Here is a 24,844-nt window from a genome sequence, read left to right as displayed (position 1 = left end):
AATATCTTCCCCTTTGCCAAGTGGCCCAACATGTCTTTCCTAAGGGGAAGGGAGTACATATTTTCCACGCACACACTGTTTATCCCACAAAAATCCACACATCTTAGAGACCCACCTTTCTTTTCTTTAAACAGCACGGGGGCCACCACCCAAGACTTGGCGGCTTGGATGAAACCCCTGGCTAGGTTCTTCTCAATGTATTCCCTTAGCTCTCCCATCTCTCTAGGCATTCTAGAGAACATTTTAGGCTTGGGGAGTTTTGCTCCTGGTAAAATCTCGATTGCACAGGCCATGGGGTGATGGGAAGATAGGGTGTCACATTCCCTTTTACTCAACATCTCTGCTAGGTCCCAGTATTTCTCTAGGATGGGTTGTGTCTTCAACAACCGCTTGGATGCCACTCTCATGCACTCACTCCCTTTCCCCTTATCTCTATGCTGCTTAGGCTCTTTCTTTGGGGGGGGGCTCGTCCCTACCATCACCACCGCCTCGCATCTTTCCCCCAGTGCACAGCAGGGTTTCACTTGGACAGCCAGGATAACCCCAGTATCATAGCCTCTGCCATCTTTGGGGCCACCACAAACTGAATGGTTTCTTTGTAGTTCCCCAGCCTTAGATGCACTGGCTCAGTTAGGTAGGAAGGGGATAGCCCACCCAACAGGGAGCTGTTGACTTGCTTGAACTTCATGGGGTGGTCAGCTTCCTCACTCGCAATCCTAGGTTTCATACTGTTTGTAAGCTTCCTTGCCAGTCTCCAAAATTCACGAATGTACTCCATTACCAGCCTGCTCTCTTGTTTGATGGTGCAGATCTCAGACTTGCGTGTCATCTCCAAACCTGTCTCTGAGCTCCCTTAGGAAGGTGTCAGTTTCTCTCAACTTGGGTCTCCTTCATTGTGGAGGGCCGTCACCCACTCTGCTGCTTCTCCCCCAAGATTCGCCACAATGACATTCACACAGGTTGCGTTGTCGACGTATGCCAGTCTGTATCGATCCATGTGTACCCACACCTGGTTCAAGAAGAACGCTAATTTATCCAGACTCCATCAAATATGGCCTTGATCGGCAGGAGCTCCAGGACCCCCAGGATGGCCCAATATCCCTGCAGCCACCCCATTCTGTGAGGGAAAGGCCATGACTGGGCACCAGCAGCCACTGGCTGTGGCAGTGGTTGGTCAGCGGTTCCACAGGGTTGGGCTGCCACCCGCTGGGGTCCAATGGCTCCCTGCCTTGGAGCTGGGCCAGGCTGGGGGCTGGTGATCCGCAGGGGGCTGGCCGCTCCTTTGGTTGCAGTACCCCCTGTCCTCTGTTGAGGTTGCAGTAACAGAGCTGGGATGGTTGCTGAAGGTTGGCTGGACACTATTCCGGAAGGCTTCTCCTTCCTCCATGTTGGCTTCATTCCCTGCACATCCAATCCACTGAACCTCTCTCGCAGCTGTTCGATGGGCTACAGTAAGCCGCCAGATACCACCACTCTACCGCCACTCTACTCCCGTCTGCCAGAAGCCCCTTGCTGCTCTGGTCTCCTCCCGCACTGCTGGTTTCCCGGTCTTCTCCACACACTCCTTCAGACAGGTCACCATAGTCTGGGGATTGGAGTCCACTTGTCCTGTGATCGGGCTCTCCTTCACCAGTCCCATCCCAGATTTAGCCACCTGCTCTCCCTTATGTTCCACCGTGGCCATCTTCCCCTGAGTCTTCATAGCTCTTCCATAGGTAACTGGACAGGCTGTAGGAGCTCAGGACACCTGGGCTATAATTGTTTTAGTTCAGAGCTGGTTTAATGTCATGGTTCCGACTAACGAACAGAATCAAGTAAGCACTGACGAGATGATTCAATCTCTCTATGTAAAACTTCATTGAGTACATCATTTCGGCACGATTAAAAGCAAAACCAGCACTGGTTATTTCCCGTGTGAACTGCTATAATTAAAACACACAATTCTCCCTCCCCCTATTAGTGCATTTCACATTGTACAATCAAGTGTCAAAAATTTGTTATGAAAAAGTGTCTCTGTGAATTGATAAACACCTACTGAAATGTCCTTGGTTCACACAGTCAAATTTCTTGTTGTCTGGAGTCTGCATTGCATTTCCCCCCTCCCCTCCCCTTAGTGCTTGGCAAGCTAAGAAGCAGTAAGGGTGGCAACACTGTGTGCACGCTTCAAGCTTGACACCTCTACTCTCTCCCTTGTCTTCATTTGTCTTGGACGAGAAGGGAGGAAAGTCAATGTAGAACAGGGGTGTCAAACTCAATTTCATTGAGGGCCACATCAGCATTGCAGTTGCCCTCAGGGGGTCGGGTGGGTGTGGCCTGGGTGGGTGTGGCCTACTGTGTGGGTGTGGCTAAAGTGTGTATGGCCTACTGGGTGGGCATGGCCAGCTCTACATCGTTCGCATCAAGGGTGCCTATGGGGGCCTGGGCAGGAGTGGGACAGATCTGAGGGTCTCTGGCAGGAGGAGGGTTTCTGGGCCAGGGCCAAGGCAGTGGGGGTCATTCCCTCACTGTTTCCAGGATGGCTTCGCGGGCCACATTTAATTTAATTTAATTAATTTAATAACATTTATATACCGCCCTTCTCCCTGAGGACTCAGGGCGGTTCACAGGGCAGAATAAAATAGGAAATACAAACATTAAAAAACAGATTAAACAATTGCCCTAGTTAAAAACAATATAAATACAACGTTAAAAACCCCCAGAAAAATTAAAAAAACGAAAGATAAAACAACCCCAACACTCCCCCTCAGGCTAGGCCTGCTTGTACAAACAAAAATGTCTTGAGATCGCGGCGAAAGGAGCGAAGATCGGGCGCCGTCCGGAGCTCTACCGGTAGCTGATTCCACAGCTCCGGAGCGCCCACAGAGAAGGATCTCCCCCTGGGGGCCACCAATCGACATTCTCTGATCGGTGGCACCCTGAGGAGGCCCTCTCTGTGGGAACGCACAGGGCGCAGGGAGCTTGATGCCGGCAGCAGATGTTCCCTGAGGTACTCCGGCCCCATGCCATGGAGTGCTTTGAATACCGTTACCAGTACCTACATGAAACCACTTCGCGGGCCGGATCCGGCCCCCGGGCCTTGTGTTTGACATGTCTGATGTAGAACATAGTCTATCTTTGCATGCCTGATTCTTTGTGGCAAGAAAGGAGAAAAGTATGTACACGTGTACATGCGTTTGTCCTCCCTCCCTTCCTTGAAATAAGAAATCTTTTTACTGTTCTTGCTGCCTTTCTGGTTTGAGATTTTTTTCCCCTAAAGAATAATTTAATTGTTATTTTAGATTGTGCTGTTATAAAACTTAAAGGTCAAATTAAATCAGGAATTCACATCAAATTCTTGTTTAATTATTCATGATCACTTCAATAGATCAATTAAGGGGCAGAATTAGTATGACTTTGAAGAAAATTTTCTGTGCTCCCATGTAAGTTGATTGTATACTTGAGAGCAAGTTGCAAGCGGATAATGAATTGGATACCAAATGCTATTTTAATAGAAAGAATTCTTGGTTAGAGCTAATAATAGATTTCTGGCAGTTTATTTATCTGAGAACACAGAATAATATTGGGATTTTGGAGGTCTTCTAGTCTAACCCCCTGCTCAAGCAGGAGACTATACCATTTCAGGCAAGTGGCTGTTCAGTGATGAAGCTTGCACAACGTCTGAAGGCAAACTATTCCGCCGATTAATTGTTCTTACTGTTAGGAAGTTTCTCCTTAGTTCTAGGTTGGTTCTCTGCCTGATTAGTTTGCATTCATAGTTTTTTGTCTTGCCTTTTGGTGCTTTGGAAAATAGGTTGACCCCCTCTTCTTTGTGGAAGCCGCTCAAATATTGAAACATTGCTATCACGTCATCCCTAGTCCTTCTTTTCTCTAGGATAAAGGTAAAGGTAAAGGTTCCCCCGCACATGCGTGCTAGTCGTTTCCGACTCTAGGGGCCGGTGCTCATCTCCGTTTCATAGACGAAGAGCCAGCGTTTGTCCGAGGACGTCTCCGTGGTCATGTGGCCGGCATGATTAGATGCCAAAGGCACACGGAACGCTGTTACCTTCCCACCGTAGTGGTCCCTATTTTTCTACTTGCATTTTTACGTGCTTTCGAACTGCTAGGTGGGCAGAAGCTGGGACGAGTAACAGGCGCTCACTCTGTTACGCGGCACTCAGGATTTGACCCACCAAACTGCCGACCTTCTGATCGACAAGCTCAGCGTCCTAACCCACTGAGCCACCGCGTCCCTCTAGGATAGAGCTACCCAATTTCTGCGACTGTTCTTCATATGTTTTAGTCTCCGCTCCCTTTATCAATTTAGTTGGTCTTCTCTGCACTCTTTCCACAATCTCAACATCTTTTTTATAATGTGACCAAAACTGGTTGCAGTATTGTAAGTGTGGTTTTATTAAGGTTTTGTAAAGTGGTACTAATACTTCACATGGTCTTGATTCTATAAGCCCCTCTCCACTCTACCAATACAGCACAACTAACACAAACCCTAGAAAGAATTACACTGTCATATATCAAGGATATCTCAGAAACCACCAACAGGCTACTACAACCACACGGAAGCATAACACAGAAGCCAACTAAAGCCCCTCAGAATGTCCTAAGCAAACCAAAAGACCCAGCAACCACAGAAGATAAAACAGGAGTCATCTACAACATACAATGTAAAAACTGCAACAACCACTATATAGGAAAAACAGGCAAAAGAGTGGCAGAATGCATCCATGAACACCCACTAGTAGTCAGAAGACATGTTTAAAATTCTTTAATTTCACAAGATATAGACAGATTTAACCATAGTTTCAATTGGGAGAAATGTGACAATCCTAGACCAGGCCAAGTCCCAAAATGCCAGGGAATTTTTAGAAGCCTGGCACTCCAAATTAGCCATCAGTAAACACATAAACATTAACAACATCTATAGACTATGCAAAAGAGACAATCAACCAGCCCAAAAGGGAACAAAAAGACCCAAGCACCTCTTCACCAGCAGTCAGCACCCAGATCAGATTAACTCCTAGGTTAACATCAGAGCAACAATCAAGTAAACAATACCCCAGACAAGAAACTGCCAAAGAGCCAACAATAAACAGCTCAATCAAAGAATCTCTAAGACCATCCCTGCTAACATTGACAGGCAAGCCATCAGAATATAAATTGGCAGCAAATGGCACTCTTTACTAGCACTGATGATGTTACCTAGTTTGGGTAATGAAACGTCTGCAAGAAAACAAGCAAGTTCAGAGAGCAGCAAGTACTCCTCATTTCAGCCCTGAGCTACAAATATTCTCCTTTATTGATTCTGTCCCTCTGTTTATGCAACCAAGGATTGTATTAGCTTTTTTTTGGCAGCTACTGCACACTGGTGGCTCATATTTAAGTGATTGTCCACTAGCTTTCCAAGTTCCCTCTCACAGTTACTGCTTTTGAACCAGATTTCACCTAATCTGTACTTGTACATTTGGTTTTTCCTACCTTACATATAAAACCTTACTTTTCTCTACATTAAATTTCAGTTTAGTCCCCCATTACTACTGGGAAAAGGGGATCAGTTATTCTTTTATCGCTTTTTTCCCTGTGAGGAAGCCAGACTGTTTTCAATGCTGAAGAAAAAACATTCTTCAAACATTTAAAACCTTGCTTGTGAAATCTGCATAAGATTCCCTGTACTTCCACTGATCATTTTCAGTTGATAATCTTTTTTTATTGAAAAGTTTTACAATACATTTTTTTAACAAAACAAACCCCTCCCAACCCCTCTCCCCAACCCTCCCCAACACCTCCCTCCCTTCCCCCTCCCCCCTCCCCGACTTCCCAGAGCTAAATACAAGGTATAAAAATACAAACAATCTTAATCTACCTTATGCAAACAACAATAAGCTATTAAATCTATCGCACTTTAGCTCTTATAAAATAACTACAAGCAATATAAATATCACATCAATACTTATTCAAATGCTAGATGAAACTTTTTAGTCCCATATTTATTCTGAATATAATCAATCCATTTTTTCCACTCCACAATATATCTCTGTTGTGAATGGTCTTTCAAGTATGCTGAAATCTTTGCCATTTCCTCCAGGTTGGAAACTTTTAAAGTCCATTCTTCTATAGTCGGCAGTTCTTCCTTCTTCCAATATTGCCTACTAAAAGTCTTGCTGCCGTAGTTAAATTCAACATCAACTTAGTGTCCACAACAGTAGTATCAGTAATTATGCCCAGTAAAAACAATTGCGGACAAAACTTTATCCTTTTCTTAAATATCTTTTGCATATTCCACCAGATTTTAATCCAAAAAGCTTTAACCTTTTTACAGGTCCACCATATATGAAAATACGTTGCATCTTCACCACCACACCTCCAACATTTAGGCTGGCTGTTCGGATACATACTTGCTAATTTTTTAGGATCTAAGTGCCACTTATAAAACATTTTATAAAAGTTCTCTCTTAAGTTTTGAGCTTGCGTAAATTTTACATTTCTCACCCAAATCTTTTCCCAAGTATCCATTGTAATGACTTCTTGAAAATTCTGAGCCCACTTTATCATACAGTCTTTAACAAGTTCTGTCTCTGAATCAATTTCTATCAATGCAAGATATATCCTTTTAATATGTGCTTGACCTTGATCTCTAATTTGCTTTACCAGATTTTCATCAGTCATTGAAAAACCAATTTTCTGGTCTTCTTTCCACCTGGCCTGTAATTGCCCATACTGAAACCAAGTTTGTACAATCTTTTCTTCTCTTAAGATATTATACGGCTTCAAATGCCATACATTCCTTTCCAAACTTAAAATTTCCTTATATGTAGTCACATCATGTTTAAACCCAACACTTATATTTTCTATTGCGTGTTTCGGTATTGCCCATATAGGTATCTTATAATTTAACTTATGTCTATACTTTTTCCAAACTCGCAACAGAGCATATCTTAAAATATGTACCTTGAACACATTATCCACCTTCTTATCATACAATAAATATGCATGCCAACCAAATAACAAATCATGGCCTTCAAGTTTTAATAATCTCACTTGTGTTAAATTAATCCAATCACTTATTACTGACAAAGCAGCAGCTTCATAGTATAGTTTAAGATTAGGCATTTTAAGACCACCTCTCTCACGCGTATCCTGCATAATCTTAAATTTAACTCGTGGCCTTTTCCCTGCCCAGACAAATTTATTAATACCCTTTTGCCATTCCTCCAAGTTTGAATCCTTTTTAAGAATAGGTATCATTTGAAATAAAAATAAAAATTTCGGCAAAACATTCATTTTCACTGCTGCGATTCTTCCCAATAAAGATAATTGTAGTTTTTCCAGCTATCCAATTCTTTTTGAACTTTTCCCCATAACTTTTCATAATTATTTTTATATAGCTTTACATTTGAGGGTGATAAATATATCCCCAAATATTTAACCCTTTTAACAATTTCAAATCCTGTTAGCTGTTCTAAAACAGCCTTTTGTGATACTGTCATATTCTTAGACAACATTTTAGTTTTTTGTATGTTAACCTTGAATCCAGAAACTTTCCGATATTGCATTATTATCTCCATCAGTTCTACAACTGAATCTTCAGGCTGAGTTACCGTAACAACCAGATCATCTGCAAACACCCTCAGTCTGTAATCCTGATCTCTTATTTGAATTCCCCTAATTTTTTCCGAGTCCCGTATTTTAATCAATAATATCTCCAATGTTAAAACAAATAGTAAAGGTGACAACGGGCACCGCTGCTTTGTGCCCTTTTCAATGTTACATACTTCAGTCAAACTATTATTAACTATTATACGGGCTGTTTGCTTTTGATATAGTGTCCTAATTGGTTGTAAAAATTTATCCCCAAAATTCATTTTATCTAATACTTTCAACAAAAATTGCCAATCCAATTGATCAAAGGCTTTTTCAGATCAACGCTGCAGGGATCTGATTTATTTATTTATTTATTTGTTTTTATAAACCGCCCTTCTCCCGAGGGACTCGGGGCGGTGTACAGAGGAAGGAATGTATACAGATTAAACAATAAGAAACAATAGTAAAAACAAACTGGGACCCCAATTAAAGCTATCATGCCAGGCCGGACTGCTGGAACAGGAAGGTTTTTAAGTCGCGCCGGAAGGTGCGGAGGTCGGGGGCCATCCGGATTTCGGTTGGTAAGCTGTTCCAGAGGGCTGGCGCACCCACTGAGAATGCCCTCCCCCTGGGGGCCACCAGCCGACATTCCTTGAGCGGTGGCACCCTGAGGAGGCCCTCTCTGTGGGAGCGCACAGGACGGTGGGGTGCTGACATTGGCAGAAGGTGCTCCCGTAGGTAGTCCGGACCCATGCCATGTAGGGCTTTGTATGTCATTGTTAGCACCTTGAACTTCACACGGAAGGCAACCGGAAGCCAGTGCAGCGCACGGAGGAGAGGTGTGATATGGGAGTATCGGGAGGCTCCCAAGAGTGTCCGTGCCGCTGCACTTTGCACCAGTTGAAGCTTCCGAGTGGATCTCAAGGGCAGCCCCATGTAGAGAGCGTTACAGTAGTCTAGGCGAGAGGTCACAAGGGCATGGGTGACTGTACGTAAGGCATCCAGGTCCAGATAAGGCCGTAGTTGGCGAACTAGTCGAACCCGGGAGAAGGCCCCCTTGGTCACAGCTCCTATGTGATCTTCCAGGGAGAGCTGCGAGTCTAGGAGGACACCCAGGTTGCGGGCCCTATCAACAGGGGGTAGTAACTTGTCCCCGATGTTAAGGGATGGGACGTTCTGAATATCCTGGCTTGCCGGTACGTACAGCCATTCAGTCTTGTCCGGGTTCAGTTGAAGCCTGTTCCTCCCCATCCATTCCCGGACCGCTTTCAGGCAGCGGGACATCACGTCGAGGGCATCACTGATATTGTTTGGAGTTGAGATGAAAAGCTGGGTGTCATCAGCATACTGATGGCACCCTACTCCGAAGCTGCGAATGATCTCACCCAGCGGTTTCATGTAGATGTTGAACAGGAGAGGCGAGAGGACCGACCCCTGAGGGACTCCGCAAGCGAGAGGCCTCGGGGTCGACCTCTGTCCCCCTGCCAGCACCGACTGCGAGCGACCCTGGAGAAAGGAGGAGAACCAACGCAGAACCGTGCCTCCCACTCCCAGTCCCCTGAGGCGTCGCAGCAAGATACCATGGTCGATGGTATCGAAAGCCGCCGAGAGGTCTAATAAGACTAGGACAGAGGAATGGCCCCTGTCCTGGGCTCTCCAGAGATCATTCATCAGAGCGACCAATGCCGTCTCTGTGCTGTAGCCCGGCCTGAAACCTGATTGGTACGGGTCTAGATAAACCGCTTCATCCAGGATCTGAGGAAGTTGGTGCGCCACCACGCTCTCAACAACCTTCGCAAGGAAGCGAAGATTGGAGACAGGACGAAAGTTATTCAAAGAGGATGGGTCCAAGGTGGGCTTCTTGAGGAGAGGTCTCACCACCACCTCCTTCAAGGCGGTGGGGAAGTGACCCTCACTCAGAGAAGCAGAGATGACCGCTAGGAACCAGCCTCGTGTCCCCTCTCGAGCTGCATAGGCCAGCCAGGAAGGGCACGGGTCCAGTAAGCATGTGGAGGCGCTCAACCTTCTCATAATCCTGTCCACTTCCTTAGGAGTTACAGGATCAAATTCCTCCCAGATGACGTCGACAAGACTGTCCATGTCTTGTTCTTCCAGCTCAGCCCAGTTGGAGTCCAGGCCAGTTCGAATCCGAGCAATTTTATTCAGCAGATATTGACCGAATTCCTTGGCTCGACCCTGCAAGGGTTCCTCCCTCACCTCTTGGTTCAATAGGGAGCGAGTCACCCTGAACAAGGCAGCCGGGCGATTATCTGCAGACGCGATGAGGGTGGAAAAGTAGTTGGATTTTGCCACCCTTATCGCAGCGAGATAAGACCTGGTGAGGATTCTTAGTCGCAATCGGTCGGATTCGGATAGACTGGATCTCCAACGGCTCTCTAGGCCCCGTCTCCGACGCTTCATCTCCCGGAGCTCCGCGGTGAACCATGGGGCTCGCTATATGCCTCACATTGTTCTTCATTTGTCTACCACTTATAAACCCAGTTTGATCACCATGAATTACTTGTTGCAATACCCTCATTAATCTGTTAGCTAAAACCTTAGCAAATATCTTGTAGTCCGTATTCAAAAGTGATATTGGCCTATAATTTTTTGCTTGGGTGACATCCTGGTCTTCCTTCGGAATCAGAGAAATAAAAGCAGTTTTCCAGGACGGGGGCACCCCTCCTCCCATTTGAATTGTCTGAAACAATTCCCTTAATGGCTTTACCATCTCTAACTGTAAATTTTTATAATACACAGCAGTCAATCCATCTGTACCTGGTGCCTTACCCACTTTCAATTGTTTAATTGCTAAAAAATTTCTTCCTCAGTTATCAATTGATTCATCTCTTCATTTTGTTCTTGTGTAAGAGCAGGAATATTAGCATTCATCAAATATACATCAATATCTGCCTCACTAATCTTATCTCTGGCATATAACTTAGAGTAAAAATCAACAAAAGTCTTCTTAATAAGACTCTGCTGATACACTACCTTACCCTTATGTTCTATTCTATCTATATTAGAAGCCCTTTGCTTCTTCCTTAACAGATAAGCTAACCAGTATTATGTCTAGCATACCGTAAGTTAGTTGCCACTTGATCAGCCATCAACTTGTCGAACTGTCCCCTTAATAAATTGATTACCTCTTTAATCTTCACATCCGATGGATTCAAAATTAAAGCCTTTTCTTTTTCCCTGATTTCATTCTCTAATTCCTTCCTCCTAAGTTCCAGATTACGTCTATATTTGTTATTCAAATATATGAACACACCTCTCATATAAGTTTTACTAGCATCCCAGACCATTTCAATAGAAGTACCTTTATACATATTAATTTTAAAAAAATCCTTCATCTGTTTTTTATATTCTTCCACATTTTCCTGATTTCTAAACAGATTCTCATTTAGACGCCAGGAGCGCCTATCTCTATTATCCTTGTCTATCTCTAACCAGACTGGACTATGATCAGACATAGTTCTTGGACAAATCTTAATCTTCTTAATCCTGGAAAAGAAATCATTAGTAATTAGTATAAAGTCAATCCTAGAAAAAGATTGATGTCTATCAGAAAAAAAGTATAGTCCTTCTCTTGCAAATTTCTTTCTCTCCAAATACAGCTTCACTATAAGTACGTTTTGGAGGTGCCATCATGACTTTCTGCTGTTCATGTTCTTGCTCTCGTCTCATTCGTCTTGAAGCAGCACGCGTCATCCTCTGGTCTCTGGCCTCCTCCGATGATACTGAAATTTGATCCACTCCTGTAGCTTTCTCTTCTATCTGCATCATTCCTTCAGCACCTTGTAAATTCTCACTACATAATTGAGGCTCTCCCTCACCATTCTTCTTTGTAGATTCCAAAAGTGGTATGGGGACTGCTTTTAAGACATTACTATAGAAATCACGTGCCTGCAACACTGTAGTAAGATGATGTCTCATGCCTCCATGCATCACCACCATACCCACTGGTATCTCCCATCTGAACTTAATATCACGTCGTCTTAATTCTTGTGCCAAAAAGGCAAATTCCTTCCTTCTCCTTAGAATTCTTGGAGGGATCTCTTTTAAAATCAAAACTTCTTGCTCAGCAATTGCAAATTTAGTATTATAAAAGGCTTGAATAACCTCATTTCTAATTGCTCTCTTTGTAAAATAAACCACCACATCTCTGGGTAATTTTCTTTGTCTTGCAATCCACGAATTAACACGGAAAATTTTATCTATATCTTCCATAATTGCATCTGCTGGTCGCCCCAGCACCCCTCCAAAGCCTCAGAAACTATTTTCTTCAAATTTTCTTTAGGATCCTATTTTAAGCCTCTGATTCTCACAGCAAGCTCCATCTCATGGTACTGTACCAAGGTCAAATCACTATCAATTTTCTCCACCACATTTTCAGTCTCTGTCATTTTTGCATCTAATCTAATATTATTTTGGCTGAGATCTTCCACTCTCTCGTCCAAGCATTCTATGCATACAGCCATGCCTTGAAATGCAAGTAAGATGTCTGCCCTAATTTCTGTTAACTTCTCATCCAGAAGCTCTGTAAGCTTTTCATCCATAAGCTCAGCTAATTGTTGCGATTGCTTTTTCATAGCCTCTTGCAACACATCCTGCAGGTCTTTAACTGTAAGAGTTGGTGCAGGTGCAGAGGGAGGGGGCATTAAAGCTTGTAACGAAGACTGCTGCACCGGAGAAGCCCCCGCGCTTCTAGGAACTTTAGAGGATTTGGCAGCCATTTTCACCCACAATTGCCTGCTACGCAATTTCACTTTCAAACTCCACAAAGTCCATTGAGTTAAAGATCATAAATTCATTTTCACCTGGGTCTCCTGTATCGCTCTGCCTGCATCCAGGTTCTCAAAGGTTCTCTCTTGCTGGCAGGGATGGTTGCTGATGCCCTGCTCTGCTCCAAAAAAAACCCGGAGCAGAGGCGCCCCGCAGTCCAGAGCAAACTCAGGCTTCGGGGGGGCTCAATCCTTCAGCCACCAAAACTTTTAGCTCTGGCGGCCCCGGAGAGCTCTACCCCTACCTGAGCACTCACCCCCTCCTCTTCTCCCGAGGAGGGGGCTTCTGAGCCGCCAAAACAGCTGATCGGCGCTGTTTTCGGCGGCTCTACGGAGCCAGCAGGGCTGACAGCCAGAATGGCTGCCTGCGGCGACGCCTTGCCACCCGGAAGTCCATTTTCAGTTGATAATCTTATAAACAGCATGGTGTAGAATAATTAAAATATTGTGCACGATGAAACAGTATAGAAGTGAATGTGTATTACTATAAGAACATGCCAGAGGTTTTAAAAAAACTTAGGGATAAGTATATTATGCTCATTTAGTTTGAACTATCAGTTTATTAGAATAGGGATCATAGGCTAATTTAAGATTATCTCATGACTTCTGTCATTTTGGATAATAGCTTTAGAATTTATTTCTCATCTGTGTAGGTTTCCCTGTCCAATCATGTCCAATTAGGATGTGGTACTAATCTGTGTTTCTTGGCTGAGGGAGCCAGCATTGTCCGAAGACATTTTCCATAGTCATGTAACCAACATGGCTATATGCCAAAGATGTACGGAACTCTGTTACCTTCCCACTGAAATGGTTCCTATCAATCCACTCGTGTTTGCATGCTTTTGAACTGTTTGGTGGGCAGGACATCTGTGTAGCCATTTACAAATTAGATTAGACTGAATTAATTGTTTTTCTTTAGCAGTACCTCCTTAAAATTTAATATGATAGAACACCAAGCACTGTTTGTTTCTATCTCTATCTTAATCAAATATATAAGTGTCATCAATGCCCAGAATAAAATTTTAAAATCACCTTTATATTCAGCATGCAGATTTTGGTTGTAATAAATGCTAAAAGACCTTCAGCATCTTTACATCTGAAAGTTCATATTCGTAGGTTGAATAGTCATCCAAAACTCTTTTAGCGATTATTTTTTTCTTAATTGTAGAGTGGGCATCTGAAGAGAGAACGCCAACTTCTTTTTTTCATTCATTAATAGGGTACTTGTTTGATAAGCAAAACTGAAGATATAAACTGTGACAACAGAATATATCTTGGAATCAGCTTATGGGATACCTTAAGTTAGAGGTTCCCAACCTTTAGGGCACAAAGGACATGTTCCATGGAGAAAGGTTTTTCCACGAACTGAAAAGTGCATGGTTTTGTGTGCTGCCTGCATCCCGTGGATGGGGCTTGGCTTGTTTGTGCAGACTGGTTGCTGGCATGCTGCAGCCCGGTACCAGTCCAGGGGATGGGGACCCCTGCTTTAAGTTATTTTTAAAAATGCTGTTGTTTTATAGAACAAAGTTTGAGAAGTCCTGTTTGTAGCTAGCATTCGGTCTGATAGGTCAGAGGTGTGCATTTGGCTTCTGGGTAACTTGCCAGACAAAAAGTACATGGGTGGTATGCTGATAAGGGAAGAACACAAAAGAAGGGGGGAGGAGGAAAACAAATAAATTAAGAATTAATTCATTGAATACAATAGAATTAATAATTAATAATAAATTAATAATAATTAATTTAGCCTAGAGACTAAAACATGAAGAATGGCTGCAGGACTTGGTTTTGGCTAGACCAGGGGTCAGCAAACTGAAGCAGTGAAAGAGCCACTTGGAACCAGTTCCCTCACAAAAGGAAAAACTGGGAGCCGCAAAAAATGTGTGCGCATGCACGTACATGCGCACATGCACAGAACAGGGTTGGACTGAAGAGTGGAGCCAAGGCGAGATATGTACCTACCCTGCATATTTGAATTGATTGGTTGAACTTTTTTAGTCCCACTTTTTTTTTTTTGGGATTGCACATGGCAGAGGACTGGGAGCCACAGGAGACAGCTGAAAGAGCCGCATGCGGCTCCGGAGCCGCGGGTTGCAGACCTGTGTGCTAGACTAAAGAAAAGAAGAAATAGGGGAGACATGATAGCAGTATTCCAGTATTTGATGGGCTGCCACAAAGAAGAGGGGGTCACATTATTCACCAAAGCACCAGAGGGAAGAAACAATGGTTGGAAACTGATCAAAGAGAGAAGCAACCTGGAATTAACTTAATTAACTTAATTAACTTCCTGACAGTGAGGACAATTAACCAGTGGAACTGCTTGCTTCCAGAAATTGTGGGTGCTCCATCACTGGAGATTGTGGGTGCTCCATCACTGGAGATTTTTAAGAAGAGGCTAGACAGTCAGTTGTCTGAGATGGTATAGGTCTTCCTGCTTGAGCAGGGGGCTGGACTGGAAGACCTCCAAGGTCCCTTCCAGCTCTATTCTATTCTAATATAATTATGTCCCATATATTCAATAGTTTTCTGTTTTATCTCCCCCCCTCCCAATATTCATTGACAATTTTTTTATAACTTCTGCAGCCGAATGCAGCTGTAATTCAAATTCTAGATTGTAATGTAGTTCATCTCAGGTGCATGTTTATACCTCAGTGAAAAATAGCCCTATACAGTATTCTTCAAGAACTATATACTATATACCCAATATGCAGCATTTGACTAGATTGAAAATTTAATAGCATATGTCATGCAATGATGTAGCAGGCTATTTTATTCCAGAGGCCACTTTCCTAGATGTGGACAAAGTAAGAGTTATATGAAATAAGCAAAATGAAGGAAAAGATTGGACATGCAATATTTTGTAAAACTCATTTAACTATAGATAATTTAAAGGTTGTAAAAAGTCAATGTCAGGTTCCTATTATTAGTATTACTAATTGTTTCCAGTATGATAATGATAATCTAAATTCTAATCTATATGATGTATTATGAAGGAGAAGAAAATAAGTATGTGTATATGTATGTAATTTAATTGTGGCTTAATACAATCTCTTGTTCACTAGCTAGAGTTTTTGGGTAGATGGATATCTATATATAATAAATAATAAACTTATATTTTATTATATTATATAAAAATTTTTGACTTACCTTTCTAGAACTTGATGGCCCAGCCAATTTGCAGCTTGTCAATGAGACACCCTCTACTGCACTAGTCACATGGAAGCCCCCGCGAGCTCATATTGCAGGATACCAACTTACTGTGCAGCCTACCACAGGTGGTCATCCAAAGCAATACACTTTGGGGGCATCAGCCACCAAGTATCTGCTGAAGAATTTGCAGCCTGGCTCTGAGTACACTGTGTCTTTAGTGGCTGTTAAGGATAACCAAAAGAGCAATCCAGAAATGAGAACCTTCACAACATGTAAGTGTGAAGTAGACTTTGTTTGCTGCCTCCCAAAAATGAGTCTTGGGACTACTTAACAGCTTAATAAAGAAAAAATGACCATAATTGGACACTTGAGATTTCATTAGCAAGGTGTTCAGATTAAGTCAAATTTTGTACCATCAATGGATTTTTTTAAATTGGGAAATTTATCAATGCCCAGAACTTAGCTTGAGAGGCAGTGTAAGGTTGCAAAGTCTTTAAAGAAAAACACAGATTTCTTATTTGACTTCCTTTAATGTTAGCACCTTCCCTCCCAGAGCCTAGGAAATGAAAAATAGGTTCAGGCTATGGGGAAAAAATGGAGTAGACTTCCTCTGGAACACTGTCATTTCAGCACATTTCCTGCCTAATATGCTTGTAAAATATCTATTATTAGTTTTGCTTAAAGAAAATAGTAAGTTTTATGCCACATCTCTCAATCATGTATCTCAGTAAAAATGTATTTCTAGTTTTTTGGCAAAATTTAAAAGCCATCAGGAAGGCATAAAAAAAAGATTATAATTCCATTGTACCAGGAACAGCTTTGTTGCTTTATTTGGGGGAATTCTTTCTTTCTTTCTTATTGTACAAAGATGATTTGACTGTCTTCAGTCATACTCAACAGTTCTTGTATTTTTTCCAGTGAAGTCATTTTCTTTAATGAGGTACAACTTAAAAGATCTAGTTGAGGTCACATCCATGCTTAATTTTGATACTGCTTCGAGTGAAAACACTGATTGCTGCATAACTGTTAACTTAATAAACTGACCATGGCAGTATTGTGAATAGCAGCCTTTCAGAAACTCAGAAAATCTACTTTTCTTGCCATCCAGACGGGTGTCAGGATTTGTGCCTAATAAGCTGTTTTTTTCTTGATGGTTATGCAGACCTAAGCAGACCCCCTAGTAATGCAGACAGTTGATCAACAGTATGGCTAAATCAGAAGGAACCACTAGATCAGTGAATTAGCTATTACATACAAGTTGTGTTTGGCTAATAGATGTAAACATTTCCAATTTAGAAAGGTTAGTTCATATCAGACTTGGCTTGAATTTGTTACTGGTTGTTTTCTGGCTTGTATGTGTTCCAAATTAAATGTTCCTGGTGGCTAAGATCTAAGATGCACGCCCATTTATATTCCAAGGTCGTTCTAGGCTGTGATTCATATGTGGTATCAAATATTCAAAATAAAAACTGAAGGACCTCTAAATTATTTTTTATCACACTTGCTACATAGTAGACATGGATATGTAGAGATTTTTTAAAGTAGCTTTTGATTCCTAAGCTGCTATTTTGCTCAATTTCCTCAATTGGCTTGAAATAAATAATGAAAACCATTTACAAATGTGAAATAACTAAAATGAAGTATATATTAGAATTACTCTTAGATGTAAAATGTTGTATTGGAATGGATGGTCTCTAATTATCACCCTGCTGTGGTGAAACCACCAGCTGCAGGAGAGGAGGCTCCAATAGGGAAGGGTAAAAGACATTCCAGCTTAATGTCCATTGGGGGAGGAAGCATTTGAGGTCAAACCCTTAGATTTTTAGGTTCCTTAGAATCTGCAGTTTCACAAGTAAAGGTAGTTAGTCTGGCAAGATTCTTATAAACTGGTGATCAACAATAAAGAAATCTGTTTGATCTATTCTTGGAACTCTTCTGGTTTTTTGCACCAGATGAGACTAACATAACTGATGAGTAGTATGTGTAATGTACAGTGGTAAACATTTTTATATCTGTGTTTTTAAATTTTAGATACAATTTAATTCTGTTTAATTTTAAATTATCTTGCCAGCCACTTTAACATGCTTTTTAAGTAGGGAAGCAGACTATTAATAAATAATACATATATAAGCTGCTATCTCTAAGCTTGGCTTTACATTTGATTTAACAGTGCAATCCACAGGCTCAATTCCTCCCTATAACACTGAAGTGACAGAGGCATCCATTGTTGTTACCTGGATACCAGCACCTAGACTTGGTTTTAAGGTAGGAAAATAGGCTCTCTCTATCTCCACCCTACTGTTCATGAATTGCTTGCTCACAGCAATTTTGGATAACTTTGTTTGGGAAAGTGTTCTGGGTCTTTACTTAATTACACATAGCTAGTAATTGTTTAACAACATATAGTAGCTTTTGGTAAATTGATCAAAAGCTATACATACATTCAAATATTAATGTGATAGAGGAAGAGAATAATGTTCATAAAGCTCTTAATCTTACTATTTTCCTGATAAATTTTTAATAGCCATCCTGATTAATTTTATTAAATAAAAATGCCATACTGCTTTCTAGCTAAGGACTATTCTAGAAATGTGCAAAATTGTGTTTAAATGAGAAATAGTAAAAAATCAAAAGAAAACAAAACCACTGGTTGATGAAATGAGATTGAAAAATACTGCCAGCATGTGATGTCCTCTTCATATGCCCTTGCAGTTAAAACTGGCACTTTGTTTCATGTGCAAGATTCTTCTTTTTTGACGATGGCATTGTTAATTATTTATGTATTTTGTGGTGCTTAGGCCAAAAATAATCCAGACGGTATTCCAGGAAAAATCATATTCTGGATCCAGATTGAACAATTCTACAGTAATATTTAACAAAAATGAAAAACTATAATTGTTGATATTTCAGAATTTTGTAATACTCCTTTGGAGTTCCCAAGACAAGAGAGAAAGTAAAAAATAAGATAAAGAGCAGCCCTCCCCCCAATATGTACAACAGGACAGAAACCTTAGATTCTAAATTTTTAATACATAACCTATGGAACAATTTTCAGCTTGATGAAAAGGAATGTTAGTAACATACTCCTTGCATAGCAAAATTCTGAGATTTTTTCTGTTAAATTTGAATATAAGGAGAAGAGGGAGTGGACCATGCTGACTGGGGAAATTCTGGGAGTTGAAGTCCAGATATCTTCAAATTGGCAAAGTTGAAAACTATTAATGTCAGAATCCATTTATATCACATTTCATAATTGTATAGGTAGAACAACGTGCTATTACTGGGGATTCTGCCATCTCTCCGAGGGGGGGGGGGAGAGGATGGTTACTAAAGCGATTTTCAAACAACAGGGGATGTTTTAACGGGGGAAGGGAGGGGGACAGACAGATATGGTTTGTGTCTTCATTTACAACTGAAAAAAGGGAAGCAATAACCATAAAACCAAGGAGAGTTCCCTTTCCCATGGAAGAACCTGACACCTAGCAACTGACGACAGCCTGACCAAATGGATGAGGGGAGGGGCTGGAATGGGAATGGTTTATATAGGATTGAAATGTAACTTTTCTCAGATTCCGTCTTGTATTCCCACAATCAATTCCTTCCTAGTAAACATTTTCCTTTTGGACTAAACTTGCATCCAAGAGTTCTTATTTCCTAAGATGTGGATTGAGGTGGGTCCTGACAGTAGACGGAATCTGCTTTAAGAGTCAACCTGGAAGGGAAAACCTTACCGGGGGACTTTGCAACAAATACAAATGTCTGGCGACGAAGCAAGAGAGGAGGGAAGCCCCATGGAGGGGGAGTCTTCCCCCCAAATGGAATCCCAGAGACAATGGGAAACTGAAGCAGCATATTCCCCCGGGGAAGAAGCGGTGGAGCAGTACGACCGAAAACCCCGGTGGTCGATGGGCGTTGGAAGGAAAAGTGAGTGGGAAAAGGCTTCGGGAGAAAAGACCCTGAGGCGTAGTAACCACCAACCGGAATGGAGGCAAGAGATGGAGAGTTCCCTGCACGCCAGCGAGGAGGAGTGGATCCTGGAAAAGGCCATTGATCTGATGAAAGCAACCCTGAGTTCACTGAGGGAGGAGAGAGCTGAAAATCGCAACCGAGGCAGCGCCTGGGGACGCAACTGGAAAGGTAATGGAGGGGATCCAACACCTGAAACCCCGGGGCCATCCAATGGAACAGGAATTGCTGCCTCAGCAGTAATTGCAAACTTCTACCGCCAATTCATCCCCGCATTTGGCCAAATAGCCATGCCCCTCACAAATTTGTTGAAAACGAAGGGGGGGTCACCCGTGAAACCCAGCCAGCCTCTGAAATGGTCAATGGAATGTCAAGCAGCATTTGAGAGGCTAAAGAGACTTTTTTCTGCTGAACCTGTCCTAAAACACCCAGATCCCGACAAACCTTTTGTAATACAGGCAGATGCGAGTGATGTAGCGGTAGGAGCCGTACTATTACAAGAAAATGATGGGGGGACATTGCAACCATGCGCATACACATCCAGAAAACTCACAGAAACAGAACAACGCTGGCCAATATGGGAAAAAGAGGCATTCTCGTTGAGGTGGGCATTACTAACATGGCGCCAATTTTTAGAAGGAAATAAAATACCTTTCCAGGTCTGGACAGACCACAAAAATTTGGAAGCACTAAAAACGCCCAGGAAGCTCACTCCTAAGCAAGCCCGCTGGTCCCAACATTTTCACCGATTCAATTTCACTCTCAAACACTTACCGGGGGGAAAGAACTTCCTTGCAGATGCATTATCCCGCATGCCCCAATATAACAGCACAAGAGTTACTGACTTTAAACCACTTGTACCGGAACAACAACTGGCAGCACCAGTCACCACCAGGGCACAAGAAAAAATGAAGCCGAAGGTAGATAGCCAAACTGCAATAGAATTCAGGAAATCTTTGGAAAGTGATGAATGGTTCCAGAAAAATAAACATGTGTGCACAATTAAAGATGGACTGCCGTGGGTGGGGGAGAAGCTATATATACCTGCCACACAGAGAATCAATTTCATGCAACTGTGCCATGATACAAAATCAGCAGGACACTTTGGTTTTGTAAAAACCTTACACTTAACTAAAAGGCAATTTTGGTGGCCATCTATGAAAAAGGACATAGAAAGCTATGTGGGTAGCTGTCAAATTTGCGCGATGGCCAAAAGACTGCAAGGGAAACCGCCAGGTCTGTTACAACCGGTGGCAAACCCCTCAGCCCCATGGAAAGAAATAGCCATGGATTTTATCGTAGAACTGCCTGAAAGTAATGGAAACACCGTAGTCTGGACTGTCACAGATCTGTTCTCTAAGCAAGTACACTTCATACCTTGCCAAAAAATCCCGACTGCAAAAGCATTAGCAAAACTTTTTGTACAGCATATTTACAGATTGCACGGGGTACCACAACGCATCATATCTGACAGAGGGGTGCAATTTACATCGGCATTTTGGAAAGAATTTTTATCCCTCTTAGGAACCACCCAAGGACTGTCATCTAGTCACCATCCTCAGACAGACGGAGCTTCTGAAAGACTTAATAATATACTTGAACAATATCTGAGATGCTATATTAATTTTCAGCAGTCCGACTGGACGGACCTACTGCCTTTTGCAGAAGTAGCATATAATAATGCAGTCCACTCAAGCACAGGTTACACTCCTTTTCAAGTAGCTACAGGCCAGAGTTTCAACCCAATACCAGAACTAACCCCAAAAGAACCGGTTATCCCTGACCTGAAGGAATGGATTGCTCAATTACAAAATACATGGCCAATCGTTAGGAAATCGTTGGAAGATGCCAGAAAAGCATACAAGACACAGGCAGACAAAAAAAGAACCGATCCCACACCATTTAGGGTAGGAGAGATGGTATATTTATCCACAAAATACCTGAAATCACTCCAACCCTGTAAAAAACTAGGACCAAAATATATTGGACCCTTTCCAATTAAAAGAATCATAAACCCAGTAACAGTTGAATTAGAACTACCCAAAAATCTTAGACGAATACACCCAACCTTCCACTGCAGTCTATTAAAGAGAGAACAACAATCTCCACTACGAGAAAAAATCCCACCACCACCCCCCCCCATCATGGTGGAAGGAGAACAACATTTTGAAGTGAAAGAAATCTTAGATTCCAGAAAACACCATGGAACGATACAATATTTAGTGGCATGGAAACACCTCCCCTCCTCAGAAAACGAATGGGTTAACAAACTCCATGTTAAAGCACCTAAGTTGCTTAAGAGGTTTCATACAGAATATCCAAACAAACCAGGCTAACATTTATATGTTTTCTTTCCCCACAGATGGACTCATCTTTTTTCTGAAAGGAGAGCCGAATGTCAGAATCCATTTATATCACATTTCATAATTGTATAGGTAGAACAACGTGCTATTACTGGGGATTCTGCCATCTCTCCGAGGGGGGGGGAGAGGATGGTTACTAAAGCGATTTTCAAACAACAGGGGATGTTTTAACGGGGGAAGGGAGGGGGACAGACAGATATGGTTTGTGTCTTCATTTACAACTGAAAAAAGGGAAGCAATAACCATAAAACCAAGGAGAGTTCCCTTTCCCATGGAAGAACCTGACACCTAGCAACTGACGACAGCCTGACCAAATGGATGAGGGGAGGGGCTGGAATGGGAATGGTTTATATAGGATTGAAATGTAACTTTTCTCAGATTCCGTCTTGTATTCCCACAATCAATTCCTTCCTAGTAAACATTTTCCTTTTGGACTAAACTTGCATCCAAGAGTTCTTATTTCCTAAGATGTGGATTGAGGTGGGTCCTGACAATTACATTCGCTGCTGTTTAAAATTATTTAAGTTAAGTTTTAATATATTATTAAAACCATAAAATACCTTATCTCTTCTCCTATCCATATGTTTCTCAACTCTTATATTGGCAGCTTTAATTCCATATGCATTTCTAATGTGTATTTCTTGAAAGTTGACCAGATTCTCATCATTCTTGTCCTAGCACAGGACAGAAACCAATATATATCAGCAAAAGATTGTTTGTTCTTTTCCTATTACAGCTAGGGGTGAGACCAAGCCAAGGTGGAGAAGCTCCAAGGGAGGTCATCTCAGAATCTGGAAGCATTGTTATATCTGGCCTAACTCCTGGTGTAGAATATATCTACAGCATTAATGTTATTAAGGATGGTCAAGAAAGAACACCACCTATCGTCAAGACCGTAGTCACACGTATGGGTCATTTAAGTATCTATATGCTGAGACAAAGACACCAAAGCTACCTAGTCTCTCAGTGTGTCCCCATAAACATCAGTGGAAATATTTTGGGCCAAATGATTTTCTTAATAAAACCTATTAAGAAAAAAATCTGATATAATTTGAGATAAGAAAATTAGGAGTAATGATGTGACTTTATAACTATGTTTTCTTGTAACATATTTGTAAATAGTATTTAAAACTGCCACAATTGCATACAAGGTACATTATCTAAATGCAGGTTGGTCTTATCTTAGAAGGAACCCTGGGGCTTTAGTTGCCTACCCTGTCCTATATAGATCAACTCACAGAAATCAGCTGCTGTTGGAAAAAATACTACTAGGCTATCAATAAGTTTCTAGAACTGAGTTATTTTACCATATCTGTGACGTAAAAAACATTGCAGATGGAAAGGTTACTTGTTTAAAACTTTTCCTGAGATTTGATTTTGTGTCTTTAAAGCACAAGAAATGAGAGTTGCATTTTTTTACAAATCATTTTGCTTTTATTTCTCTTTTAAAGTTTTTATTAGTTTATAGTATACAATACAATGAAAACACAAAAGTAAATAGCAACAAGGATAGGGAAGGGAAAGGGGAATAGAAAAGTGAGGGTAGGGAGAAAAAAGAAAAAAAGGCATTGACTTCTGATTTCCTTTGGTGCAGTAAAATAGAATATCAACATCAGACCTAACATTGCTAACATTTTGCTTTTATTTCTCAGCACCATCTCCTCCCACAAACTTGAACCTTGATTCTAACCCTGACACTGGAATCCTTACTGTTTCTTGGAAAAAAAGCACTACTCCAGGTACCTTATCCTTGCCCACAAATACCCTTTTGATTAGAGCACTCCAGCTCTCTGGAATAGCTCACCTGAGGCTTATGCCAACTGAGCCGATGTTTCTAATGCTGTTGGTAATCAGGTTATTGGTATGGGATAGCTTCTAGCAGGTAGCTTTCCTAACAGGAAGTGCTTCATTTTCTAACGCATTTTGCACATTTTGAGATACTCTGCTGAGTTTTGCGCTCCAGGCATTTAAAATTAAGAAAAATAACACAGTATGTGGTAGAATAAAAATTTGACGTTTGATAGCCAGAAAAATTATACCCTAATCTAGAAACAATCCTCTTAATCTATGGTCTATTATTAAGTATTATTTCAATGGTGACCAGAATAAAATTAATAAATATTGAATGGTCCTAAATCAATATTTGAAATGGTATATAGGCAGTTATGGTTGCTTGATTTAGAATGTTAAAATAATTGTATATCTTAAAATAACTACACTTATTCCTGTATTTTGAAGATTACATTATGTGTGGCTATTTATCATTTTGTATTAGACATCACTGGATACAGAATTACAACAGTCCCTACAAATGGGCAAGAAGGCTACACTCTGGAGGAGCAAGTGCAAGCAGAAGATACATCCTGCATTTTTGAAAATCTGAGTCCTGGTGTGGAATACAATGTCAGTGTTTACACACTCAAAGATAATCAAGAGAGTTTGCCCATCTCTGAAACCACAACACAAGGTAAATTAAAAAATGAGCAATATATCTGGTAAATTAGTCCTATTAGGCCTCTATATGAAAGTTGTGTTTCTATGATTTTCTTCTGATTTGTGTGTGTGTGTGTGTGTGTGTTGTGTGTGTGTGTGTTCATAGATAAACTCTTCACTAAAATTAACCTCCAAATAAATGTGCATAAAAGTAGAAAACTCTGGACTTTGAAAACAAGATTTAGGTTTTTTTTAATCCCATTTATATCCTGCCCTTCTCCGAAGACCCAGGGCGGCTTACAATCTAAGCACAAATCAATGTGCTTAGCAAAAAAAAGTTTCTTTGGACTATTGTCATAAACCTCTTTAAATTGATTGAATCAATAATCAGATATCCAGATACATATTTTGTATAAGTTACATAGTAAACAGATCATTCCTCAGTTCAGATTGTCTTGGCAGTGTGATTCAGTCATAATAAATTGTTAATTGATTGTTTCTCTGTTATTCTCTGCCTAGATGTGCTACATCTAGAGAAGTCATATTAAACATTGTGAATTAAGAAATGAGGCAGAA

The 24,844-nt window shown here is 41.4% G+C and overlaps 1 protein-coding gene across 6 annotated transcripts in view; it reads left to right on the top strand.

Moving 5' to 3' along the window:
- FN1 (fibronectin 1) overlaps nucleotides 1-24,844 on the top strand; it is a 160,757-nt gene that overhangs the window by 93,053 nt on the left and 42,860 nt on the right. For all 6 annotated transcript variants that reach the window (XM_083354336.1, XM_083354335.1, XM_083354334.1 and 3 more), the window contains exons 21-25: nucleotides 15,512-15,778; nucleotides 17,677-17,771; nucleotides 22,572-22,740; nucleotides 23,488-23,574; nucleotides 24,111-24,302. In XM_083354336.1, the coding sequence (XP_083210462.1) occupies nucleotides 15,512-15,778; nucleotides 17,677-17,771; nucleotides 22,572-22,740; nucleotides 23,488-23,574; nucleotides 24,111-24,302 (810 nt within the window). The remainder of the gene's footprint in view (nucleotides 1-15,511; nucleotides 15,779-17,676; nucleotides 17,772-22,571; nucleotides 22,741-23,487; nucleotides 23,575-24,110; nucleotides 24,303-24,844) is intronic.

The sequence above is a fragment of the Vipera ursinii genome, assembly GCF_947247035.1.
Source record: "Vipera ursinii genome assembly, chromosome: 1".
Lineage (NCBI taxonomy): Eukaryota > Metazoa > Chordata > Lepidosauria > Squamata > Viperidae > Vipera > Vipera ursinii.
This window is presented reverse-complemented; position numbering and strand designations above follow the sequence as displayed.